The 26,815-nt window shown below is 49.3% G+C and overlaps 1 protein-coding gene across 2 annotated transcripts in view; it reads left to right on the forward strand.

The window, feature by feature from the left end:
- The window catches only part of CREB3L1 (cAMP responsive element binding protein 3 like 1), a 44,237-nt gene that overhangs the window by 8,978 nt on the left and 8,444 nt on the right, over positions 1-26,815 (forward strand). For both annotated transcript variants that reach the window (XM_071559458.1, XM_071559459.1), the window contains exons 2-8: positions 14,436-14,664; positions 19,303-19,463; positions 21,140-21,218; positions 22,104-22,264; positions 22,651-22,800; positions 23,560-23,618; positions 25,457-25,525. In XM_071559458.1, the coding sequence (XP_071415559.1) occupies positions 14,436-14,664; positions 19,303-19,463; positions 21,140-21,218; positions 22,104-22,264; positions 22,651-22,800; positions 23,560-23,618; positions 25,457-25,525 (908 nt within the window). The remainder of the gene's footprint in view (positions 1-14,435; positions 14,665-19,302; positions 19,464-21,139; positions 21,219-22,103; positions 22,265-22,650; positions 22,801-23,559; positions 23,619-25,456; positions 25,526-26,815) is intronic.

Raw genomic sequence — 26,815 nt, forward strand, 5'->3', positions numbered from 1 at the left:
CTCCATGTGTTGGATTCTGACCTCAGATACTACAAGCTAATCCAGGGTAATCTTTCTGTGTTAGTCTGAGTAACTGTGTTGGTCAGCATCAAGATTTAAACTAAAGTACTTGGCCCATGCTGTTACTGGCCTGACCTCTTTGGGCCTTACTGAAAACCAAACAATTTATGCTTTATAAGTCCAGTGAATGGGCTGTACTCATACCTCATCCTCCACTGCACAACCAGATCCTGGCTCAGTCACAAAACCTAACTTCTTCCTGGGTTTGATGCAACTGAGAGCACCCCCTTACATTTCTTCCTGCTGCATGGTCAAGGCTGAATGGAGTTTCCAGGCTCCCATACTGTGTCTCCCCTGGTTTGTAAATGAGAAGGAAGTAACAAGCTGAAAATACCAACATTGTGACTTTATTAGTCCCCTAGCAGGACATTCAAGACCCATGTCAGTCCCTCCTGCTTTTCAGTGTATTGTTTTGTACTTTCCCTTTCTTTGGAGGTGCCTTTTCCTTGCACTACATGTGCCTGACCTGTTGTAGAAGTAATGAGCCAATGGCTTGCAGTCCTTTTTCAGACCTGGCAAAGCACACACCTTTCACTTTTTTCTTACATGTTTTTGAGCCTTGTTTTTATCATGCTGGGAGAGAGCTGAGTAGCACCACATGCTGCTCTGATCAATGCTCGGGACAGAACAGAGGGTGCTGCGCTCCTTTCGTTGTTGCTAATTAGTACCAGGGTAGTAGGTAGAGGCTGCTAGCAAGGACAGCAGAACTGTTTTCTCCCTCCCCTTATAACTGCAGCCACAGTGAGCAGCCAGTGGCAGCTGTAGGCAGCTGGGGTGAGCTGGAGCAGAGCAGGAGCAATGCTGATTTCTTAATTTTCCTGCGTGCTTCAGGTTCCAGAGGAGCACCTCTGGCAGCCTCCCACTTTGTGGCCAGAAGCTGAAATCCTAGGTAAGATGAAGGCACACATTTCTGTGTCAAGCCGAGCAGCTGTGCAGTGCAGTGACCCAGCAGCCTCAATACCCGTACAGAAGTGCCAGAGACCCGTGTCCAGACCAGTTGCCTGTCCACTGGTCTCAGATGCCTTTCTGATATTTGATGAAATTGAATTACATAGAGTTGTCAGAGATTATTTTTTTTATTTTGGGAAAGAGAAGAGGGAAGAAGGTCAGAAGAAATGGAGAATAGGGAAAGAAAGAGGGGAGAAAAGCAAAGACAAGAGAGAGGTAGCTATGCAGTTAGCATTCCTGAGCCATCTGGACCTGTTGGCATGGCCCCAGCTGGATGGGCTCACAGGTTTATCCACAGCATGATGTAATCTCCATTGTCCAGCATTTGATTTTTCTCCTTGTGCTGGATGGCCTCATATCTAGTGCATGTCTGGAGCGGGCATTTTGATTTCCTGTTGCTATTTGTGGAGTTTTCCTGGCCAATCCTAAAGAGCAGCTTGGGCAGTTTGCATTCCTGCAGCAGAAGCGGCAATGCCACCCTGCTGGCGGGAGCAGAGGCCAGCTGCAGCAGCCTGCCAGCCAGCACGGGGAACCAGCTGTGGTTTGCACCATCCTGCAGCTGGAGAGAGAGGGACATCTCTGCCTGGTGCTTGGGCCACTGCAGCTGAGCTCAGGAGTTGACAGAGCCTTCAACACCAGCACACAGAGGGCTGGCAGGACCACCATTCCTGGATGCTTGTGGGCGCCCTTGCCCTGCTGGATTTTGCAGCAGAACCAGAGAATGGAGAATTTTATTTGACCTATTCTTCCCTTTGGTAGATGTGAGTAAAAAGCAGCCAAAGATCTCAGCCTCTCTCCCTTACAAATGTCAGTACCAGAGAGCACCAGGGCTCTCAGCTGCCCTTTGAAGTAGGTGGGCTTCCCAGCATGTGGCAAGGAGAGCTGGGAAGGACATGGTCTGATACTGCCAAATGCCCACTCTAGCTCTAGTGGAAGACCTGTGGTCTCCTTCCCTCCATCACTATGTGCCATTTCTAGGAGGCAGTGCAGTCTAGTGGGAAGGATTCAGACTCAAGTTCCCTCCATGATCTGTGGGAGACAGCAATGCCTCACCAAGACCAGCCAACTCTTTTTTTCTTGAGTCCTTCCTAGCACATGAAATGAAGGTTTGCATGTCCACCTCCGTAAGAGCACAGTGTACAGGAGCCACACAAGAGCAAAACAGTCTTCTTCACTACATAATGCGTGCAGGGGCAAACAGTTGAGCTGTAGGTCCTCTCCTGCCTTTAGAATCAGAGCGAATCCCAATCTCCTGGTTGGCTGGGAAAAACTGAGATGCTCAGAGGATGAAGATGGGGTTTGTCTACAGTGCACCACTGCTGCAAGTAAACCTCAAACTCAGCGATTTGAGGGGCCTGCTTCAACCTATGCCATTCTTCACTCTGACTCAAGAGATGTGGGTAGTTGTGTGATGATATATTAGACAAGAGTTTGACAGGAGCACACAGTCCTCCCTCCCTCACATCTGCCCATATCCCTCCCTTAGCTTTGTTTCCTCCACGAGCTTGGGAATGGGGAAGTTGAGCGCAGTGACCCCCTGGGACAAAATTATTTTCAGCGGAGAATCCTACTGCCTGGCTCAGAAGTTGTCCTGGCTGCACCCTAAGGGAGGAGGGCTCTGCTTTCACAATACCCCAGGGACTGCCTGTCTCTCAGGGATGGACTCCCTGGAACCACAGAGCTGAGCTTTTCCCCTCAGCTCTGCTGAGTGAGAGAGTAGCTCTGGAAAACGATGGCCTCTTTTTAAACCAATTGGCAAAACTCTTGCATCTCTCCTGAGAATGGGCCAGGGATTCTGAGTCACTGCTTGAGTGGGTTGTGGCCAAGGTAGTCTTACCCAAGATATTAAGTGAGAGAGGAGAGATACACCCAGGAGTGCCAGCAGAAGGAGAAATAGTCATGACCATAATTAATAATAATCTAATGATGAAAAGATTCAGAAATGCTCTGCCCACTCAAAAAAGAAAAAGTTTGACGACAATTCAAATGCTGTAAAGAAAAGAGAAGAGAGGAAAGAGTCGAGAAAGACCGCCAAGCCTGCATGTCAGCTGGAACGCAAGGAGTCCCGTCCAGCTGGCCAGGGTTCAAAGAGCTCCTATTGTCCAACAGCATTTCCAAGACACCATTCAAAACTTTCAGAAAATGAACCCAAGATGCAGGGTGAGATTTATCACACAATAAAGGCAAGCCAAATGTGTGCACCATTTCAGAGAGAGGAGACAAGAGGAAGACAAAAGAGGAGCACAGCGGGGGAGAAGCACAGGCGTGAGGGAAGAGATTGGTGTGAGAAGGCCTGGTCTTGTGAGCGTCCAGGCAGGAACAGGGGGCTGGCTGTGTCTGTGCTGGGACACACTCTGGGCACTTGTGAAGGGTTTCCTGTGTGAGGAGAACACCGTACTTGGGAAAATTCACTTATCTTCAGCGTTAAGGGACAGAAAGGGAAGATCTCACTGATGCTTTTTCTCTGTTGCACATAAAACCATGGTAGATACTAAGAGGTTATTGTTGCTTCTGGTTCCCTGTAGATTTAAGGCCCTTTGCACTGACCACCATGGCAGGGCTGTAACTTCTTTTGTCACAGGAATCACTCACTTCTCCCTGTGATTTTATTATGTTAAAATCTAGCAATTAATTAGACAGAAAGATAATTTAGTCTTTGAATCTGCTGCTAACGTGGAGTTACATGACTACAACCTGCCATCATTGTCCACAAGTTTTCCCTGCCTGCAATGTGACCAGTGCTGTTTCTACTGTCTGCAGAATAACCCAGCAGGGTGGCCATGCCTTACCATGCTCCACAGATTAAAAGGTGACTTGGATTTGTTCTCAGGAACATCTCTGGTAGTAAGCATCTAAGAGCAAAAAGCCTGAGAAAACACTTTGGAGGCTTAAGCCTAGAGAGTCCCTCTTTGCAATGACATATGTTTAGTGACTGTATTTAGCTTCTATAACAGTCATTTGGGTTTTTTTAAACGAGTGGCTTTATCTGGAGGCTTTAAACTGAGCTCAGTTGCAGATGATGAGTTTGAAGCAGGAGACATGAATATAGCTCCTGCACTCAGCATGGTAAGGAACTATATTTGATTACCAGACTGGTTCCTCTAGGCCCCAAAACCCATGGAGCAATCCATCATCTCCTTGTTCTGCTCCAGGGATGTCCAGAAAATTGATTCCCAAGTCCACCAGAGAGACCAATGCAGAGACCACTCCAATGCCAGGGTGCAGATGTTGTCTGCTTGATCTCAGGTACAGGAGCTTTCATAGCAGGAATTCAGGGCATAATAGGTTTCCTGTCTTCAAGGAAACATGGGATCTTTTCTTCCCAGAAGCTTCTGACATTACTTGAGTACATGATCCCATGCACCTTCACGCTTCCACTTCTTTTTAATAGCTACAGGTTACTTGGCTGCTGGACCTTGTTGTGGAGAAGTCCAGCTTGGAGAGGGAATAGCTCGAGAGCCAGGTGTTGGGAAAGAGTTTGCACAGACTTCTTTTCTCCTTTCAGCCGTGATTTTCATCCTGTGGTTGAAGTGACCTGCCTGATCTCTGGCCAGTCAGATATCCATCCTCACCTTTGACGTCACAGGACTTTGACCCCTGGTTCACCACCATCACATCTTTGTTCTGCCCCAGGAGGGTGTTAATTCAGGCTGCCCCAGTAGTGACGAATGGTCTGGGAGGTGCTACTGCCCTTTGTGGGCTAGGAAGGATTTCCCCATTCTCCAGAGACTCCGGTTTCTGCAGCTCCACCACTGAGGTGAAAATGATACCCTCAGCGTTGGAGCTGAAGTTTAATTTCCTATCTACTGTTCAGGGCAGATTTTCCACTGGGATATTGGCAGTAGGTCAGAAATCTGCATTCCAAGTCGAATTGCTTTGAAAACTGTCCTGGGGCGGGACCCCATTCAGTCTGCTGCTGGCAAAACCCAGCTCTTGCCCAGCCTGGCCACTGAAGAGAGCTCCAGCTCTTGCTCTCTCAAGATTTTGCATGAAAATCCCTCACATCCTTGAGTCACAAATCAGCTGGTCCAGACTTAGTTGTGCTGTAATTACCCTTTACAAAGGCCCAAAGAATGAAAGCCACCAGTAATGTTTGGTATTAGCTGCATGCCTCAGCTTTTGGACTTGAACAGAGTACAGCTATCTCCCTCTTCCAAGGCCTGCTTTTCTTTATGAGTCTAGAGGGACCTGCCAGGGGACAAAATGTGAATTATCTCTGATTTTGCTCTCTGAGCACTAAAGAGAAGCAGTTTCAATTAAGACAAGTGAAGATGATTGTAAAGATAATACAGACCTGTCCTCCTTTTCTGATTATCTCCCAAAGCAGATTTCTTCTATCTTTCAGTGTGCCTTTCTCATTGTTTTCTTGCAAGATGCAGAAAAAGGTCGATAATGGCATGAGGCTGACAAGCTGTGTAAGAGCAGAGATCTGCCAAATCTGGCAACTTCAACTCCATTCTGGGCAGGGCCAGAAGCTTCCAAGAAGGATGGAAGAAATAGTGGCATTTATTCCAGTTTATTTTGGTTATTGAATACAGTCCCAACCCACTGACTGGTGCCCAGCTAGAGCAGTTGCACCTCTCAAATTTATTTTTAATTGTATTGAGTGTTCATGCTGCATTTCATGTCTTTGGGTGATACTGTGACGCAGCTTCACATCAGCATGGCAGGATTGTTCACAGAGAGTCATGCAGAGTGTACCAGTATTTTCTTTCATTTGCCCTGCCTGCTGCCTTTCATCACACCACACATCCCTCACCACTAAGCAGAATTTTTCTCTAGATTGCCCAGGCAGACATGCCACACACAATTAAATCCATGTAGGCTTTTCCAGAGTAGATTTGCCTCTAGATTTGCAGGGCTTGGCCAGAGATGCATCCCTAGGTTCTGCAGGGGTTTTGCATGCCTACAGGTGTGGCAGTGGACACCCAGTGATGTTCTTGCTGCCGTGCCTCTGTAGGGACTGAGAAGGGGTGGCTGTGTTTGGGCTCTGCAAAGGGCACACCTGGATGAAGGTTAGCATAGCAGATAGGGCCTTCCTAAAATGATGGATTATGTTTTCACATGTGCGGATGTAAAGTTCACATGAACTTTACAAGATGCTACAGCAGATGAAAGCCCCCAGTCCTGTGTGGAGTTAAGGTGTCACTGTGAGCCTGCTGCAAACGCAGCTGAGGCTGCCATGTTAACACAAAGCACCAATTCAGCCAAGGGAGCAGAGATTACAATACAGCTTTGCTAAGAGCTACTGCTTGTGTGAAGTCTCTGCCTGGAAACTGTAATGACCTTGGCTTGGGAAGGAGCAAAGAAGAAGAGACCCCTGCCAGCTTGCCCAGGGGTACCTGCATTCCCACAGAGAACAGCTCCTACGCATCTCTGTTTGAACACAGCCTTGTTGCCACCATGATGGCTCAGAAATAAAGGCGGCTTTGTTTTGTAGCAAGCAGGTGTCTTCAGTTCTCCAAATTCAAGAAAAGCCTTGAAGGACAAACTTTTTATTTACCTTTCACAGACCCCTAGAAGCACACCCCAAATCTTCTGCCAAATGAGGGTTAAGAGCAGCTGATCTAAATGTTTCATCCCTAGAGGATTGTGTCCACTGCTGAGTATGGTTTAAGTCCTGCTCTAATTGTTTTTTTATCAAGGTCAGCTGCAAGGCAGTTGTAAGCCAAAGGAAATTTGGGACATTTGTTGCTTATGTAGCATACACACAGCAAGCACTGAAAATCAGAGGCATTCAGGGTGCTGCTGCTCCAGGAGGAGGGGTGCTCCTGCCTCTGCAGATTCAGCAAGTCTCATGCAATAGACAAACCGTGTACTGTAGCTGCTCTCCACCCCGGGCTAGTGGAGCGTTTTGCCCAAGGAGAGGTTGCCATTCCCCTCCTCATCCCTAGCACACGCATACACCTGCTCTGCACGCTGGCATCTGCAGGTGGCTGGAGGGCACGCAAATGGCCACACCACTGTGGCCACACTACAGTGACACTTGTCTTTTGATTCACCTCAGCCTTGCTCCAGTCATTTCCCTTGCAGGGTGCTTTCAATCTCTCCCATATCGCCACTGCCCATGCCGGCTGCTATTTATGCTGGACACGCTAGAGCCAAGTGTGGGGACACCAGTGTCCGTGACTGCAGCAGAACTCAAAGTGCCTCTGTTGGTGCAGGTTCTGCTGCGAAACCCAGTCACAGCCTAGCAGATTCCAACTTTCCACATACCTTTATCCCCCTTCTTTTTATCCTTTCAGGAGCAAAGACATTGAAGTTAAAGGACTTAACGCGCCCTCTCCCACTGTGCCTTCCCTATGAACTGCAGGCTTGTTAACTCTGAGTTGGGTGTTACTCGGCTGCAATCTCGACCACGGCATTTCGAAGCGGTCTGTGTTGTGCACATGCATTTAGCATCCCCCACTCCGCTCCGTCAGCTGATGGGTTTGTCCCCTCTGCCAGGGTTGTAGGGGGGAAACCACGAAACCTTTCTGCCTGCCAGAGAGGTTAGAGCAAACCGTGGGAGCCGTAAGTGCCGGAGGGCACCTCCAGAGGGGCCAGGACGACGCTCCCTGTGGCGCTGCCCGCGGCATCCCGGCGGGCGCGAGAGCGGCAGCGGGAGCGGCAGCGGCTCGCGCCGCTCCGTCCTAACCCTGCACTCCTCGCGCCCGCCGCCCGCCGCTGGCAGTCGCTTCCCATTGGCCGCTGCTCGGCGGCGCCGGCCAATGGGCGGCCGCTGCTGCCGGCCTTTGGAAGCGCGCCGCGGCGACCGTTAACCGCCGGCGGCGGCCCCGCGCGCGGCGGGGGCCGGGCCGGGCTGAAGCGTGAGCGGCTGCCGGGCTGGGCCGGAGCGTGGGGGACTGCGGGGCCGGACCGGGCCGCCCCAGCGACGGGCCCTGGCGCCGCTCCCTCTGTCGCCCTCTGATTGTGCCTTGAGCCGCCGTCGGTCCCTCCTAGGTCCTGTGGCGCCTAGCGCTGGAAATTGTAAATCCAGGCCCTTGGCACGGATGTGCGGTGGAAGGTTTCCACAGCGAGCTGTGCCTGAGCCTTGCAGAGAACAGAGGAGGCTCCGGGGAAAGCTTATCACTCTCTACAGCTACCTGGAAGGAGGTTGTAGCCAGGTGGAAGTCGGCTTCTCCCCGGCAGCTAGTGACAGATTAAGAGGACACAGGCTGCAGGTTTAGGTTGGACGTCAGGAAGAACTTCTTCAGAGAAAGGGTGATTAGACATTGGAAAGGACTGCCCAGGGAGGCAGTGGAATCCCCATCCCTGGAGGTGTTTATGGAAAGACGACGTGGCACTTGGTGGTGATTACATGTGTATACATGGTGGTGTTTGGTCATAGATTGGACTCGGTGTTCTTGGAGGTCTTTCCTACCTCACCAGTTCTGTGACTGTGATTACACAGACAGCAGCAAATTCTGGGCCTGGTTGCAGATCAGGTTCAGTTTGGTCCATCACAAAGTCCAAAGTCATCATGCTGAAAGGAATCACAGGTGACTTGGGCATTGCCACAGTCTTTGGGAAAGACTGAGGGCTCCTTCTGGTCCACATGCTGTCCTGCTGCTGGAGGGAAATGGCATTGGCGTCCATAGACAGCTTGGCCTTTGGTGCTTCAGCCATGGCATGCAGAGAAGCAGGAACAGCAAGGTAGCAGGTCAATGGCAAGCTGTCCAGGCAGATCAGGGATCTGGGCAGACCAGGCACGGAGCAGCAGGGAGCTGTGGTACATGTGGGGAGAGACCAAGAGCAATACAGGTCAGGATAGAGGGGCACCAGAAGGTTCTAAGGCATGCACCAACTGGGCTGTGTGGAGAAGTGTGCACAGCATCTGTCCATCGTGCCTGAAACTTGTTAATGCTGTTAAGAACTTAACTTTCATAAAGTTTAAAATTCTCTGCATTTTAAAGAGAGCAGAAGGACTGTCTGGAGTGTATGGGCTCTTCTTTCTTGGAATGCAAAGAAAACCTCGGCTCTGCAGCTGGAGTGCGGGGGGCTTCATTCCTTAGTGAAAGCAGAGAAGGGAAATGCAGATGTCACAGCTGGGACAGGAGATTTATCTTGGCAGGCAAAGAGGAAAAATACTTTCAAAAAGAAAAGAGAAAACTCAGAAGAATCCCCTCCCCATCTTCACTGCCTGCCAGCATGAGCAGAACGTCCAACCTGCAAAGGCCTTTCGTCTCCTGGGCCTGGGCTGCCGCCCAGCTGGATTGACCCCTTGCTGCTTTCTTTTTGGAGGATGACTGTTGTGGTGGGACCGGAGAGGCTGTGAGAACCAGGCTGATCGTGAAGAGAGACTGTCTCCAAACAACTCAGCCGGAGGTGGGAAGGGAAAAGTCACAGTCAAAGGATGGAAGCATGAAAGGGAAAAGGAGGGACAGATGCAGCCAGGATGACCAGAGAGGTGGATCCAGGGAGAGAAAATCGTCCCCTGCTCACCCATGCACAGTGGCCCTGGGCTACAAGGGTGACACCTGAAGGCATCCCCTGCTCAACCAGGCAGGGAGAAGGCTTAGTACCTCAGTCTCTGCTTGGGCCCTCCACAGGTCTTGCACCAGCTCTGGGTGGGGAGAACTGTAGAGCTTGCATTTGGATGTCTGGATGCCTTACATTAGCTCCCAAGATAACTGTTGTACAACAGGAAAGGGTGTTCAAATGAGAAATGCACGCACGCACATACAGTATGCTATTGAGACAACCCTAAGCATGAGGTCAGGATGAAAACATGTGGTGGAAATATGTTTGGAAGAGTCAGTGCCTATGTCGATCACCAGAAGTGGGAGGGAACAGGAGCCAGAAACTGACAGATCCTCACTCTCTCCCAATGGCTGAGGTGGCCTCAGCCTGAGCAGATTCTTCTGTGGCACAAGAACAGCTTAAGGCTCTCTGTTGGGCCTAGAGATGCAATCGTCATTGCCTCTCCATACCTGTGCACACTGGCTCATCCTATTTGGGTGCTGCCTTCCCATCCTCCTAGAGCTATGGTGGAGTGATGGGCAGCCAGAAATGGGGCTTGGATGAGGAAATCCAGCATATCCTCACCATTGCATTTCTGTCCCTTGGCTGCCCCCTCCCTGACCGCTCACTGGTAATACTGCTTTGGAAACATATCTCGTGCTATTTCTTGGCTTTGGAGCATAGTTAGAAGGAGCAGGAAGGAGGGTGTGAAAGGGAGGGGAAGATAACAAGAGCAAATAATGCAAAATGAGACTCTGCTGTGAGCTTCGTATTCCATCTGGAATCTGTTTTCCCCCAGTATACTGCACACCCACTCCCTCTGGGCCAGGATGGTAAGGGTCAAGTTTCCCAGTTGACTGGTCCCCCTTACTAAAGCCAGGCCCATCTGCACAAAACCTGCTTGAGAGAATCTCAAGAGAGTTCCAGAGTCCATTGTCACAAATGTCTTGGCCAATCCTCTGAGGAGCGGGAGCTGGCTGATCTCAGCCTGGCTGGAAGGCGCTCTCAAAGAGTTTAGATCATGAAGAGGCTGTGAGAGGATGAACCTGCTCTGCTCATGTATTTCTGTCTATCCAACCTTAATTCACATCTGAGTTTTGGGGACTCTTGCTTGGACCTTCCCTGGTCTCCTGAGATCATTGTTGCCATTGTGTCAGCAAAAGTCTCCCCAAAGCCCAGCATGGTCATATCATTTTGTGGCAGCACATGAAGGCCTTTAGCTGTGCTGGCCCCACTCTGGGTTGGAAGGGAGTACTAGTGGCCACCCAGCACCTTCTTTGGCATGTGACCTTCCAGCCAGGATAAAGCTACTACCAGTTTGGTCAGGTGATAAACCTGCTTCTGTTTATCGCTCAGAAGCTCATGCTCTGTCGTGATCTGCACAGCCCTGAGACGCCATACCCTGGGACATGCAGTTCCCTAAAGCCTTCTCTCTCACACATGCAAAGGAAGAGTATGACTGAAGCCTCTGAGTTTTGCCAGATAAGTGCAGCTCCCAAAATGAGGCTGGGTGGGACAGTTTGTCTGCTCTGGGTTAGCAGGCTCAAACTAAGCTAATTGGCAGTGGTTTTAATGGCATCTCTCCAAAGTAAACTCTGGGCTGTGCCTCACTGTGCCCATCACAGTTGAATCTGGACAAGAGGACGCTTTTTCCTCTTACCATGTAGTTGCATGGACAGATGTCTTATACTAATAAGAAATCTAAAATTAACAATACTTCTTGGCTTCAGGAGAGAACAGAGCCAACCCAAGAGACCCAGCAGTCTTCCTGAAATGTGGTGACTTAGCTTCCTGCTGGTCCTGTAGTGTCCATTGTGGATGTAGCCAACTACAAAGTCATGTCATTTTTGCTTTACCCTTCCTTCTTCTGCCTTCCTTTGCCTCTTGCCACCTTCTTTGAGTAAAATAGCAATCTCCAGCTCTGTGTCGGCTCTAGGTGATCTTGCTCTTTGAAGGTGTCAGATCCTTAGTGCCCCCTTTGATAATGACCACAGTTACTCCCAGTCTCATAGGCTAGCTCCTTTCTCTCCACCATCTCTGTCTGGAGATGTATGTGTAAGTGTAAGTGGTGGGAGCTGAAATGGGGCTTTGGTGAGAAGGCTTTTCCAGTATTTAATTGTGCTGGAGGATAATACCCAGGAGCCCAGAAAGGGTAAATGCCCCAACATTTCTGGATCCCCAAGGAACTCATGTTTTACCACACTGTGCAGTAGGTCTCTGTCTCTTGGGAGAGAATGGTCTCTTGTGGACCTGAACTCCTGTGTCTTGCAGAACAGTGTTGCCTTCATCCTCACTCCAAGCAGTGATGTTCTCCAACAAGCCTGCTGTGTGATGACTCAAAGAACGAGAAACCTGCAATTACTTCTGCCAATGTTGGTACCTGTGTTAAGGCTCTGATACTTGGTCCCTTGCACTCCTTACTCATCTCTCACCCCTCAGCAGCTACTGGGGTGATTTTTTTTGTTTTGGAATAAAGCCAGAGGCACATCTCTGCCTCTTCTCTCCAGGTAGGTTTGTCTTACAATGGAAAGATTGTTGACTGACCAAGAGATTGTTGTTCTAAGTGTGGGTGGGATGCTGTTAAAAGATAATCTGTGGAACTACCGCATAAATGCATTCTCAGACTCTTCACTCCCACCTCTGCCTTTGTTAATGCACAGTTGTGAAAGAAATTTGAAGCACATGGCAGAGTTGCCGACAGCTCTTCCCACAGCTGCCCATCCAGGTCTGCTTCTCTCCCATGACTGCACAGTGGTTCTAGTTTTGATGGTCACAAGAGTATATATGATTTTAGTGCCTCTGGTTGTATCCCGGCTCTGCTGTGCCATGGTGTGCTGGCAGCCAGAACTCTGAATCCCTTCACTTCTCTGTGGTTATGTTCTCGCCCTTACCGTCATGTTCATATCCTGTGTTTGCTTGTGTTGTTTAGAGAACACAAGACAAAGAACAGCTGTTACATGAGCAGGCGCTCTCTGGGGTTAATGCTCAGGACTCCAAACTCTTTATCCGTCGATGCTTTAGGATAGGACAAAACCTGGTTTTTCAGTGCTTTTTAGACAACCGTCTAACCCAGTTCCATCTGCTGACTCAGACACCTCTGAAGAAGTTATGCTCCACACAGATGGAAGGTGTTTTCTGTCACTTGATTCAAGTGCAGAAATGCTTCTAGGCAACTTGGAAATGGCTGAGTAGGTTTTACCAACTATCCTGCCAACTCGGCTTCTGCTAGGGGAACAAGTGGAGAAAACTTCAGCCCAGACATCCCAGGGAGGGCCTCAACACTGGGATTTAGCATGAGTATGCCTTTTCCTCCTGACTTGCAGGTGCAGTGTCTGGTCTCCAGGGAAGCCTCAAGATGGTGGTATGTTGGGCTGTAACTCCAGGCAGTCAGAGGACAAGTGGGAGGGAAGCAAAGGGAGAAAAACCTTGTTTCAGGCAGGATGCTGGTAGCAGGAACTCTACCCCCACTTCCAGCATGCCCTGTGAGCACTGAGGTTTTAAACTGAGCGGCTGAGGGATGATGATGTAGGGTGAAAGGCACTGACCATGCTGGAGATTGCTGCAGCTCACCATCTCCCTCCCTCACTTGGTGGGAAGCACGGGTCTGTTCAGCCAGAGCCTACTTCACTTTCCAGCCTCACCCCAACCCTCTGACAGCCAGTGGAATGTTGACAGAGCTACTGTGCTCAGGTAAAACAAATATACCTTCCTGTAGGAGCAGGAACCTACAGCCTCAGTATCCGGGGTCCTCTGGCCACCTCCTCCCTCAGTCCTAGTACTAGGGAAAGAAAGGACCGCATGCACCCCATCCTTCTCTAGGAGCCAGTCTCTTCCCCGGGGGATTCATTGGCAGTCGTGTCTCCACTCTAGGATCTGTATGCTCTCTGCCGCTCTCATCTGTACCCTGTTGCTCTTGGTGTTTCAATATACTAATTTCAATGCCTTTCTGCCCACCCAGATGCTTTTCCAGGCAGGGGTTGGGGGGACAGGCTTAGTCTGACTCTGCTGAGCTCTCTCCAGTTCATTTAAGTTACATAGTTCCGTCTGTGTAAGTCACTTGAATCTATCTGTCTTTTCTTTCCTCTCCCTGAGCCAGAAGCCTCAATCTGCCAACAAATGGGATAATTTTTCAGCTGGTGTTTGGCAACCATCATTTTTCTCCCTGCCCAACCAATGCTTTGTTGTAGCAAATGGAAAAGTTAGTGATTTGACTTCTGAATAGGAGGATATGCCTCAAAGGAAGCAGGTTCCCTGTTGCATGAGGAGCCCAGCTCTGCAGCCACACTGGCCAGCTTTACTGACTGTTACTGGAATGATTAGTGGAACGATTGTTTGTTGTTAACAGCCCATCTGTAGTGTTTAAACTTCATTGGGGAACCGAATTTCACAGGCATTTCTGGCTGGAGTACAGCCTCATATGGTCCACAGAGGGGCTGTTAAATCCCAGAGGAAATTAAATACAACAGGGGGCCTTCCTGTTATGTTCATCCAACTGATGTTTTTTCTCTGATATAAATCAGCAGCTGGGTTGATGTTCTCTGGGGCATCAGTGTGCCTACTGCTGCTGGCAGAGAACATGAGAAAGGGTCTGTCACCAAGGACAGGTGTTGAAGACTGTGATTTTCTGCCACACTTGCATTTTGTCATCACAGGAATTTCTTGCCTTGTCCTCTATTCAGTTTGTTGTCATAGGGAGATGGTGTTAGAAAGATACAGAACTCACAGGGAAAGGCAGAAATGAGAGAATATAGAAAAGTTTCATGAGTGTTCGTGGCATAGATAAACAAGCAGTGATTTACAGCACCACATCCGTTTCTATCTTTATTCAAGGTGTTTTAGTCAAAGTGATGCAGGCAAGGAATAGGAACTGCTTTTTCCCATTCAAGAAGGCCTGTTGTTGAGGTTTGGCCCTCAGCACAGAGGAAGGCTCTCAAATCCCTCTTGGAGCTGACACTAATGCTCTCTCTCCCTTTGTCTTTTGTCAGCATTTCTCAGAGAACCTGGATCACTTCTCTGACAACATGGAGGATTTCTCCAATGACCTCTTCAGCAGTTTCTTCGATGACCCAGTACTGGCTGAAAAGAACCCATTGCTGGACATGGACCTGGATCCACCCACTCCAGGCATCCAGGCAGAGCACAGCTATTCCCTCAGTGGAGACTCTGCTCCCCAGAGCCCCCTTGTGCCTGTCAAGACTGAAGATAATGCTAATGGTGAGCATAAGACATGCACACTGCACAGCTTTGGGCACATCTGTTAGCAGAGGCTCTGGGTGGCTCCATGTATAAGGACAAACTAGCTATTCCTTGGGCTTGCGCTTGGCTAATCCAGGGAAGAATTTGATCTGCAGTTTTCAAGTACAGCCCACATTTTTTTCCTTCCATTTGTGCTCTGGCAGTCACATTGCCCCTTTGCCAGGCTTACTATTATTTACAAGGATGATAATTGGCTGTGGTTCGGTGTGCCGCCAGCTTCCTGCAAGCAATAGACAATGTCTTTTTAGGACTCTGCAAATTTGGGTGTCAGTGTCCTAGATCCAGCTCCATTTTGGCATCAGGCAGTTGGGTTTTGGCTTGAACATAGGAAGCATGAGTGCTGGTACCTGTGGAAGCATAAGTGGATTCTTTCCCAGCAGTTCTTTCAGCAAGAGACAGAGAGAGAGAGTAATTTCAAAACTTATTTTTAAAACAATTCATTTCAGGATAATTTATGATGGCTGGATATTTTTAGAGCCACCCTTGCAGAGTCCTGTAATTTGTGGGAATGTGTGGGTGTCCCAACAGCTGATGGACACCAGGCTGCCTGAAAAAGCAGTGGCACAGGCTCAGTATGCACAGAAGAAAGCCATTCCTTTGAGCAAGAGTGAGACTTGGGACAGAGGGTTCCCTCTCATGGCCAAGAATGATCCCAGCTCTCTGGTACAAATGCCAAGGCAGGAGAGGAGGCTGTCCTCCACTGCTTCTTTGGTCCCTTCAAAGGGCACAACCATCTGCCACATTCCTTAGGGGCAACTCAGATTGGTGCTGGGATAGAGGCTTATGGCAGGGTCAGCAGCTCTGCCTTAGTATCAAAAAAGATTTCCGTTTCTTCTTCCTTAGCTTTAACTCCAGTACAATCTTGGAGGGGGTGACTGGGAAAAAAACAAACCGGCATGAACAAATAAACACACCTTTATTTTCCCCCTGAAAATGAATAGGAGAGGCAAAGACTTGGGAATGACAGAAGCAAAAAGATGAATTTGTAGAAAGCAGTGAAATGAAGCTGCCTACATGAAGTCCTCAGGGACTCCTCTCTGAGACACTTATTACCACGACTGCTCCTCTCTTCTGTGTCTGGGCATGCCCCTCCTTCAGCTGCCATGTCTCAGAGGCAAGACCAAGACCATTACTCTCCTGAATGGAGTGTGATACTGATATCCTTGGGCAGAGGCCAGCACAGAGTGTACAGCACATAACTCAGGAGAGCTTGAAATGTACCTGGCCCTTGCTCTCTGAGAGTACAGGTCAGCTCTATACAGAGAGTAAGGCCTAGTATTAATATGGCAGGTATAGGAGTATTTGTGCACCCAGTCCTGCAGCTAGATAATTCAGCTCATCTTTCCAGGGCTTTCTTAGCTCACAGTTGGATGAGTCATATTCTAGTGAAGCCCTGAGTAATGTCCAGTATTTGCAACACTGTGCAGTCCTTTTGGCACAGCTCCATCCAGTCTCAGTCCTTTTAGACATTCATTTCAAATTAATTATCCAGGAATGGCTTTTCTTTAACATTAAGCAAGCTCTGCTTGGTCTGCAGAGCTCCTCAGGAATGCCCCTGCTCTGTCTAGGATTGGAGCTGGCTGAGGCTTGCTCTTTATCAGCTTTTTTCCAGCTTTTTTGCAGATCTCCAAAACTCTTCCAAATCCTGCCCCTTCTCACATGTTTCCCACTAATATAGGTCAGCTAGAGCAATCCACTGGTGCACTGTGAACCTGCTTATCAGCAGAGTCTGCTTTCCAGATGGTTTGTACATACGGACTGGCTGCTTCAGTTGTCAGTACCAGCCCTCAGTTTTGCAGGGCGTGATTTGACGCCAGGAGCAGGGGGAACCAGGGCTGTGCAGAACAGCAGGTGCTGGACCAGCCTTGGGCTAGTGCCTGCCCTTCTGTACAGGTCCTGCTTTCTCACTGCTCTTTGCCTCATCTCCTCAACCCAGAGCAGCTACAGGTGTCTCTCAGCCGTACTTCTTCACAATATGTACAGAGTATCTAGAGCAGCAGGTGAGCTTCCTGGCATGCCTCATCCACCAACATACAGTGAGACCTGCAGTGGGACTGGACAGACCTCTGAAACATCCTTCCAAGGCAGCAGAACGCGGATGTGTCCACACTGGAATGCCTCCTCCTCAGTCCTTTATTGACCCTCTGATGACTTAAATGTTTCTGATTTTGTAACCCAATCACTCCCCAGATAAATCTTGGAGGGTGGGAAAGAGAGCAGGGTCAGAATGTAGACAGGAAATGGGGGGAGAGCACATACTTATTTGGGTGTCTATTCCTTGGCCTGTCTGGACTGACAGCACTGGGGGCTATTCTCACACTGAGTCAAATCTCATCGGGGAGAGCCCTTGGTGGTCTGCTCTCCCTTGTCTGGTAACTTGCTTCAGCAGCAGCCCTCACAGACAGAGGATGCCTCAAACCTCTGAGAAAAAGGGAAATACAGAGCTTTGCAACAGAATGGGAGGACAAGGAAGAGGAGGCTTCAAATCATAGAGTAAAGAAAAGTGTTCCCATAATGGACATAGTGAAACCATAGAAGTGTTCAGATGGAGGAAGCTGTGGATACTTCATCACTTTTCAGAGGAGTAAGATCAAGTCAGACAACCATCTGTCAGGACTGATAGAGATGGAGTTGAACTTGCCTAGAGCAGTGGGATAGACTGGAAGATTTCTCAAGGTTCCTTATCTCTGTGATAGGCAGAAGTCAGTCCAAGTTTTGTGGACACAAACACTCGTGGCTGTGTAACACCTTGCCTCCTTCCACCAGAGAAAGTGTTTGTCTGCATACTGGGGTAACTGGGACTTCACTACTAGCTGTGGGTTTGGTGTCCTTTGCAGGACAGAGAAAATGTGTCTGTCTGCTCAGAAGCCTCTTCATTGCCATGGCTGTGCAGGGCACCCCTGCCTGAGACGCTGCCTGATGACATTGGCCCAGCTGCATTGTGGGAAGCTCTAGGAAGTGTTGCAGCAGCACTGACAGCAGCACACACAGCTGATACACATACAGAGCAGCCGTGGGAGCTGTGTTGGTGCTTGAAGATGTCAGTCACAGAGCCAACTGGAAGGAATGAGCATGTGCTAGAGAGCCCTGTCTAGGCAGAAGATAAGAGATGCTAGACCAAAGACAGTAAGAAAACATATTCCATTGGGAATGGCAGCACTGTGTTAACTGGTAAAATTCTTGCCCAGGCTTTAACACCACCCTGTCCAAGCAAAAGCCAGAGGCAGGATTCTGCCCTGGCTCTTCCTGAAGGCAACAGAGGCTGAGTTGCTACAGTACCTTTAAGTTTAGGTCAGATGGCAGCTCCCACATGAACAGCTGTTTGCTTGTATTTTTCTTGTGCAGGCTTTTCTGGAGATGAGAAGGACCTTTCTCCTCCTCTCCTCTTGCCAGGAGACCTTCTGGACTGAGGCCTGCATTGCAGAACCGCTGCAGGCAGCAGACAGCTAGGCAACATCCCTGAGTCTGACTGAGAGTGCTGCATGCAGAGAGCAGTGTGGGGGGGTCAGAGAGTGAGTCGGACTGTGGCGTCGTGTGGAGGCAACTGGGGCACTATCTGGTGACACGCTTAGCAATAGTCTGTCCTGTGTCAAGCCAAATGTGTTTCTGGTTGTCACATAAAAAGGGAAAGGGAAGGGATGGGGATTAAGAAGGAGGGCGCAGGCTGCAGGCCAGCTAGGAGTAGGTTTTTGGCAGGCTGAAATGTTTGAAGAGCAAAGACCAAAACTTCAGAGCAGAGCACAGGCAGCTCTCCTGCGTAACAGCCTTTTTTGCCATCTGAGTTGCAGTTTATCCACTGCTGCCTGAATCGCAGTTCCTGTGATCTCTACTTTCAGTGACAAGCCAGGCTCACGCCACAAATGTGCATAGGACAGAGCAGGCAGGGGGCAAGTTCTCTTCAGACACTTCCTTTCCCTCACTGCTACTTGTCTCTGCCAGCAATGGCAGCAGGGCACAGCTGTAGGCAGCAGTTCTGCTGAGCAACATGGGGTGGAGGAGAGAGTCTCAAAGGTGAGACTGAGGGGAGCAGCTGTGGAAGCAGCCTGACGAGCAGGTGCCACATTTGGGCTTCCTTCCACAGAAATGGACCTTTCTCCTTCCTGTCAGGCAACAAAGCCCTTATACTTGGCACATCATTGGGAGGCCAAAGCAGCACTGTCAGCATTTCACTGCCATCATGCTTACCCTCTCACCAGCACCATCTCTGTGCTATTCTTGATAACACACCTGGCAGCTCTGTGATGCTGGCCACGCTGCCTCAGGAGCAACAGCCCAGCATCCTCCTCTCACTAAGCCCTAAATATAAATAAGCTCTAGAGGATGAGACATAGACATTAGTGGGGGAAGAAATCCTGCAGCTGTCCTCCAGAGCTCAGGCTGCATAGTCAGAGCACAGCAGAGACATAAGTCTGCTCCCCACACACTGAGGGTTCATTCCCTTTAGTACTCTGTGTTGTGGGCCTGCACATGCATGTGTGGTGACAGTGCTAACTTGGAAGGGCAGCCTCCTCAGTCGGGGGAAAGCTGTCTGCATGGCTTTTTTTTTCCTTCCGCTGTTCTTGCTAGAGTTTGACTCTCACATTGTGCATGTTTCAGAGCTGGAGAATGGAGTGTGGTCGCTGGGGCCAAAGCTCTGCTCCATCATGGTGAAACAGGAACAGAACCTGGCTCTAGACCTGCCTGAGTCCCAGCTAGCTGCCAGCTCCATACCAGTGCTGAACCTCAACCCTCTGCAGCGACTGCCAGTCCCCGAGGAGGTGAGCCCATCTAAGATCCATCGGGAGCCTGGGCTCTCACACAGCAGCACCCCTGGTGATGCAGACCCAGCCATGTGACTGCAGGGTCCTGCAAGGTGATTTAGCTGCTGGACAGAGAGGAGAAGTGATACAAAGCCCAGATACTGCATTATTTGTCATTCTCTTGAAATGGCAGTCAGAGGAGCAGCATTCCTGGTGTTGACTAGAACTATGTTCTTGATTTCTGCAGTGAAGCTAGACAACTTATCCTTCCAGAGAAAATGGTGAAGGGAGGATTTTCTCCAGCACAGGAGGCATTGCAACCTCAGTCAAATATAAGCACGGTTCCTTGGCACAAAAGCCAAAGGCTTTAAGCTTGCACCTGATGGAGATCTGTCCCCTCAAATTTGCCAGTATTTCGGTAACCATTCTTGACTTATTTTCATTTTTCAGAAAACTGTAAATTAAGTGATGCCAGTGACCCACTATTGCTGAGTACAGGCCCCTCCTCTGCCACTGTCTTTTCCATGGCTTTGGACTTGTCACATGGCCTCTCACTTTTCACAACTGCTCATTGGAAATGGAGATCCCACTCCAGCTCCTGCTTGCTTTTTCCTATGAAGCGGCAGAAATTATTATTTCTACGAAAAAAGGGACCAACTCTTTTGGTCATATCTAGGCTCTTAAGAAGTCTGTCTGAAGAAGGTACGCTTATGCCACTGGTATGTGGGTGTAAGCTGGGGCTCAGTTTGGCTGGTTTTGAGTCCACTGTGTTGGATGAGGTGGTCAGATAGAAGGTCTGACCAGCCTCACACAGACCTTGCCTATCTTTTAGCAGCTCAGTAGATAACAGTAGAGAATCTCTGGTGTTCACTTCAGTTTTTCACTCATGCTGACCTTCTTCCCATTTAAACAACCATCCAAAACAAATGGGTTCTTGGAGCCAAAATTGGGCACAAACTTCATCTATTATTTACACAGCTTGAACTTGCTGTGCCCTCATTGCTGTGCTGTGTGTGCTTAGCAGCCATTCCATGGTGCTCTCTCAGCTGTGTTTACAGTCTGGAGGAGTTTGAAATGTGTCTGTTTAGTGTAAAAACTCCAGCCTGTGGTGGGCAGGGGACTGGCAAGCCAGGGAGCTGAGGGGCAGCATAAGCCAGATGGGAATAAATCTACTGTTTATTCAATTCTCTGTCCACTGCGATTGGAAACAGTTGACCAGTGGCCCTGGGGAAAGTCATGTGAGCAGGACAAGGGGGGTTGTTCTGTTTCTGTTTCTATATAACCTCTATACTCCCACTTATGAAGGCAGATCAAAGAGGGACTTCGCATGATAATGGATGGGTTGGTTTAAATTACACTGTCTGGGTCCATCAAAAGAAGCATTGCCAAGGATAAAAGTCATCTCCCTTTTGGAGGTATTCAACTCAGTGCATTGCTTGACTGCACATCCATCTGCCACTGCCTCTTCCTCTGCAAATGTGTTTGCACTCTGTGTGCCCAGCAACTGAGATTTCAGGGGCTTATGTTTGAATTCTTGGTTTCCTTTATGCATGGTGAGAGGCTGCTTACAGCAGAGCAGTGAGATGGGACAGGACAGGCAGCAGGAGAGCAGCAACTGTGAACAGAACTGGTGGGAACCTTGTGGGCAGGGGAGGTGGCAGTGCCCAAGAGCTCTTTCTACTTCTTTTCCGCAGATTCCCATAGAAATGACTCCAGCACCTGTGATCAAAGCTGAACCCAAAGAGGTGAACCAGTTTCTAAATGTACCTACAGGTAAGAAGATAGAATTTCCTGGTCAGCTATGTTACTTGGATATTATACAGGGAGAAAAGACAATGCCTGAGGTCAGAGCCATGCATACAAGGTAGTATTGGGGCGCAGAGCAATAGAGGAGCCAACACTGCACTCTTCCAATGCAGATCAGTGTCTGAACCAGCAGCCACACACAGAATTGTTCACACAGGGACTCCCAGGCAAAACAGGCTACTTCAGAGTTGGAAATATGCAAGAGTGCCTTGGAAATCCTCAGAGAGACTGTAGAGTTATCCAAAAATAACCATCTGAAAGTCAGGAAATTCAGGATCCAGTTTAATTTGAAAGAAACCCAAGCATCTGAAAATCTGCCGATGCACAAATGAAAGCACTACAGGAGCTCCCACTACCGCAGAGAGACATTCCTTAGGCATATTCCCACTTCCATTAAGGCCCCCAGGGCTCTCCAGTACAAAGTGGGGACAGTTTTCAAGTGCTTAGAAATAAACTGAGTGACTGGAGCCCCTTTGGATCAAGTGTGTGAGCCCTGCAGTGCTTTTGGAAGAGCTTTTCTCTCACAGAGCTTCCAGTATTTGTGAACAGGCTATGGAGCAAAACATCATGAGCTTTGTACTTCATTTAGGTTGACAATAGAGTACCTTATTGTTTTGTAAGTACCTTCAGTGTTTTGGCAAAGCCCCTGCCAGCTCTCCTTCAGTTCCTAGTTTAGCATATTTGAGGTTAATCTCACCTCTGTCTTGGGCAGTGCTCTGTCCAGCCTGGTTCTCAGACCCACCCTATCTTGTGAAACTCATCACCCTCTCCTTTCCTGTGTTATGGCAGGGACCTATGCCTGTACAAACAGGCTGACATGAGAGCCATTGACTTGATCTCTTTGTTTCTCAGTTGATGACCTGGTGCAGATGCCTCCAACTCCACCCAGCAGCCACGGCAGTGACAGCGATGGATCTCAGAGCCCTCGGTCCCTGCCTCCCTCCAGCCCAGCCCGGCCTGCTGCTCGCTCTTCTACTGCCATCTCCTCTTCACCTCTCCTCACAGCACCACACGTAAGGAGGCACCAGGACACCACTGGGATGCAGGGCTCCTTGGTCCTCAGAGGGATTTGGAGGCTTTCCAAGGCCCATGGAGGAGATCCTGGCCTTTTTAAGGTCTCCAAGCTGAAATGCTCTGGCAAAGCAATGTGATGTCTTAGCACAGGGATGTGGGGACAGGATGGTGCTCAGAGAAGTGAGGAGAGATACAATGAGTCTTGCATAATACCTGCCATCAGCTACCTTGTTTTAGCAGGTGCTGTCTTCCACCCCACACTTCGGGAAGTGGCAGCAGTGTATTCTGTTTTGATGTATAAAGCCTCTGGATACTCTGCAGGGCTTTAAGGAGGATCACTGGGATAGAACTCATTGCTGACACTTATGGATGCTCTATGTTTCAGAAATTACAAGGAACCTCTGGTCCGCTGCTCTTGACCGAAGAGGAGAAACGCACCTTGATTGCTGAGGGTTACCCCATTCCTACCAAGCTGCCCCTCACCAAAGCAGAGGAGAAAGCACTGAAGAGAGTCAGAAGAAAAATCAAGAACAAGGTGACTGCAAAAAATGTAATCATGCAGTTCCTATGATTCCAGAGCATCCTCAGCTGCCAGTGCAATAGCTACGCTCACCTCCTCAGCTGCAGTGCAGCTCAGAAAGGTGGGATCTTGCCTTTGGTACACTAGCAGGAGCCTCCCAACCTACAGAAATGGGGCCATGTGGCATCTCTGCATGCTTGCTCTGCATACAGCCATATCTGGGAAGTGGCCTTGATACGGCCCACTAGCCAAGGCATCACAGATCATACAAGCTGGCCTGGTCAGCCCCTGCTGGGGGAGCAGGGAAACCAGAGCCATTGCATGATGCCGAATGCGTGATGCACAGAACTCATGAGCCAGGCAGAGGCTGTGAGACTTTAGACTGGTATAGGAAAGCATCCTGTGGGAGAAATGGTGAGACCCTGAATTAATCACCTAGTGACTCAGAAATGGTCTGGGGCAGAATCAGCCCAGATGGCCACAGCACGTACCCATGTGAGTCAGAGGAGTTCAAAGCAACTCTAAAGATGCTCTTGGCAGTGAGGGACATACTGCAACAAATGGTTGTGGCCTAGAGGAGAAAAAAGGCTGCATACCTACAGTATCCATCCCTCACAGTTTTGGCATGGAGACAAGTAGGAATGACAGACTGGAAGGCAACTTCCCCATTTAGAGTGCTGTGTGTGCAGGGAACAGACAAGATGCATGAGCCACAAAGAAATATGCAGAAGTTTATGATGCTGACTCCTCTCTGATGGCTTGCCTCTCTCACAGATCTCTGCTCAGGAGAGTCGCAGGAAAAAGAAAGAGTATGTGGAGTGTCTAGAGAAAAAGTAAGTTTCTTCTTCTCAGTCTTATCTTTAAAAAAGTAATCCTGTCCATCTACAGCCTTCTTTTCTAGTGTTTTATCTCTGAATTGCTAAAAAAGTATGATTCTTTGCAAGGCTGGCTGCAGAGGAGTTTGGTTTGGGATCCTGCCCCTACTCCCCTCCGTCCTAGAAATCCTCTTAAGGGATAAAGGTTGCTGAAGAAATGTTGTGTTTCCAGCTGCTTAGTTTGGCTGGTCCCCTGTAAAACACAGGCCATTTTGGTTGCCAGTAAGGTGGGATTTTGGGTAAGAGTCCTGTTTCCCCACTAGAAGTTACTTCTATTTTGTTTGTCCCACAAGCAGTGGGCTCTCTGAGAGCACTCCCCCCTCTTCCCATGAAGGTGGACACACAAGTACTTGATAGCAAGGAAAAACTTGCACTACAGTTATTCCCCATACTCCCTCCTCCCACTCTCTGCATTAGCTTTGTTTTTCTCCTTGCAGCCCTGAGGTCCCACATGTATAGCAGGCATAAGTCTATGGTGACATCACATAACACTGACATGGTAGGAAATAACTCCTGTACTAGCAACCCCTAAACCCCTAATGGGCATTTCTGGGCAAAGAAGAATGCTGGAATCCAGGAGCAAATTCATGTTTCTGTATAAATGCCATCTTCTTCCCAGGTACTAACAACATCTGAGATCAGCAAATGGAAAAAAACAACCCCTAAACCCAACTTTAATTAGTTTTCTCCTTGATGCTATTGGTTTATCTACTCTAGTTGCACAAAAAGGCTAAATTAAAACAAATGACTCAAGGCAACTTCAGGTTCTCATGGGGCACCTCAGCATGCATATGTGTGTCCAGACATCACAGTTCATTATCTCCAGCTGGTGTCCCACATTGACACCCAGATCCTTCGAGCTGGGGTGCAGTTGGCTGGCCCAGATCAAGAGGCAGTTCTAGGGCATTTGGTGCTGGGGCCTCTTTCCCAGCTGTGGCTGTGGTGCCTGTATGTACTCAGCAGTTTGTTATGCTGGAGCATTGCTATGACAGATGGCTTTCAAACAATGCCAGGTTTAAATGTGAACCAAAAGCAGCATTCAGTGTTGTTGGGTTGTTGTTTTTTTTAATGGAACATGTCTTTGGTCAGCTTGGCTTTCTGTTAAAGCTGGTTAGTCAAAACCTGTATTTGGGCCCTTCACCATTCAGTTTGACACTTTTGCTGCAAGCCCAGTTTTTGCACGGAACGCCTGGTTCAGAGGCTGTGCTGGAAACCTCCATCAGGATCAGGCTGTGTGCCTGGCCCGCCTTCCTCCGGGTGTGCAGGCATTGCCCTTCCCTTGTCCCAACAGCAGCTTAACCACTTTCCCTTTGGAAACTGTAGGTGGGAGCCTGCAGGTTCTCTGCTGCCCTCAAGTGCCTGCAGTCGGAGCTGGCCCAACGATTGCACGGCACGGCCTGGATTTCACAGCCTGGGCAGATTCTCAGTCTGAGTAGCAGAGGTTTAACTTTGCCCCCCTCCTCCTTTGTCATGGTCCTTAGGCAGGGGTTGAAGTGATGAAAATATCTGCATGACTTTGGGTCTGTCCTGACTTGACCTGCCTGTAACCAAGCACTATTGTCTCTCCAACCCTCAGGAAACCCTTAATTGTCACATGTAACTGTCCACCTGCAGTCTCAGACCCTGTTCCATCGGGGCTGTCTGCAAGCAGGTGGGCCAGTAACTTTTGACTCCAGGACCATATCTGCAGGTGATGGATGAGGCCATTGAGCCTCCACACCCCAAGAGAGGCAAGGACTGCATTCTTTATCTGTCTGGCCTTTGTAACTAACTGGCTATGGGTTTTATTCTCATAGGGTTGAGACATACACAACAGAAAACAATGAACTCTGGAAAAAAGTGGAGACCTTAGAAAACGCAAACAGGTAAGAGGGGCTAGACCTGACCCTCTGTGGGTAGGGCAGGGTGGGCAGGAAGGGAAGTCAGGGAGTGCTGGGGCATGGGGGTGAGAAGGGAAATGCAGGCTGCCCCAACTCCGGGTGGATGAGGCTGCTCACGAGGCGCTGGTTTTCAGCCTTCAACAGCAATGAGGCAGCTGGGTTTTGTTAGCAAGCCTGGAATGTTTGTATTGGGATGACCAGGACACTCTGCAGCAAGGGGAGGGAGGGAAGGCGTTTCCCATATCCCATATCTTTTCCTCCTTCTCCCTGCAGCCCTTTGGGCTCATACTGCTTTCCCCATTGCCCTGCAGGTCTCTGGCTGTCTCCAAGGCAGATGCATCAAGGGAGGCCCCTCACACCAGCCTCTCAGACCCCATTGTTTCTGCTTCTGGGCTCTTTGGAAGAATAAAAGGCCCTGGGCATATTGTGGCTGTTTCAGGTTTCTCTTGAGAAAGCTAGACAGACTTAGTGAATGCAGGGAAAGCCCATTCCTCTCACAGAGATCCCAGTTCCCACCAAATCCAGGGCAATTCCTTGTGCATGTGATGTTGCAGCCCTTTCCCAGCCTCTTGTGGGTAAAACAAGCCTTGAGAATCTCCCTCTCTGCTGCTGCTGCTCACCCAAACGGAGCAAGCAGCTCCAAGTCCCAAAGTTCCCTCACCCAAAGCTCTGGTGAGCGCTTGTGCTTCATATATGCAGAGCTGGCCAACTGATCACCAGAGGAATTTGCTTCCTTGGAAGCAAATAATGAAGACTCCCACCCCTGCAGGAGCTGGAGAAGGGCCCAGCTCTGTCCCTCCTTACTGGGTGCAGCAGGTGTGAGCAAGGGCAGGTCAGCTGCGAGGCTGGTGAAGGGGATGCTTGTTTCTATAGCCCTATTTATATCAGCTTGAATTGAAGGGGAGAACCACAGCCACAGAGCCAGTTCCTCACCACTCCTTTGCTACCACTACAGCTTGTGGAGTACTCCTGGAGGCTCTACTGCACTCCTTCCTCCCATCCATGACACGAGTGCTGTGGCCTTGGCTTCCAGGCCAGCCACTGGTGCCAGGACCGGGTGCTGTCAGGCATGGTCAAGCTGAGGTGTGTAAGAGCCAGAGGTCTCCCATCTGCCAGAGATACAGCTGCCCAGCTGCTCTCATGCATGGGGCACAGCTTGCCCCTCAGACTCTCTGGGAGTGTGAGCATTCCTGATGATGAAAAAGCATTAGCCCCACCCTGCAAAATCAGGAGACTGACCTAAAAAACAGATTTTTTTTTTTCCCAAAATATACA

This window comes from Pithys albifrons, chromosome 6 (assembly GCF_047495875.1).
Source record: "Pithys albifrons albifrons isolate INPA30051 chromosome 6, PitAlb_v1, whole genome shotgun sequence".
Lineage (NCBI taxonomy): Eukaryota > Metazoa > Chordata > Aves > Passeriformes > Thamnophilidae > Pithys > Pithys albifrons.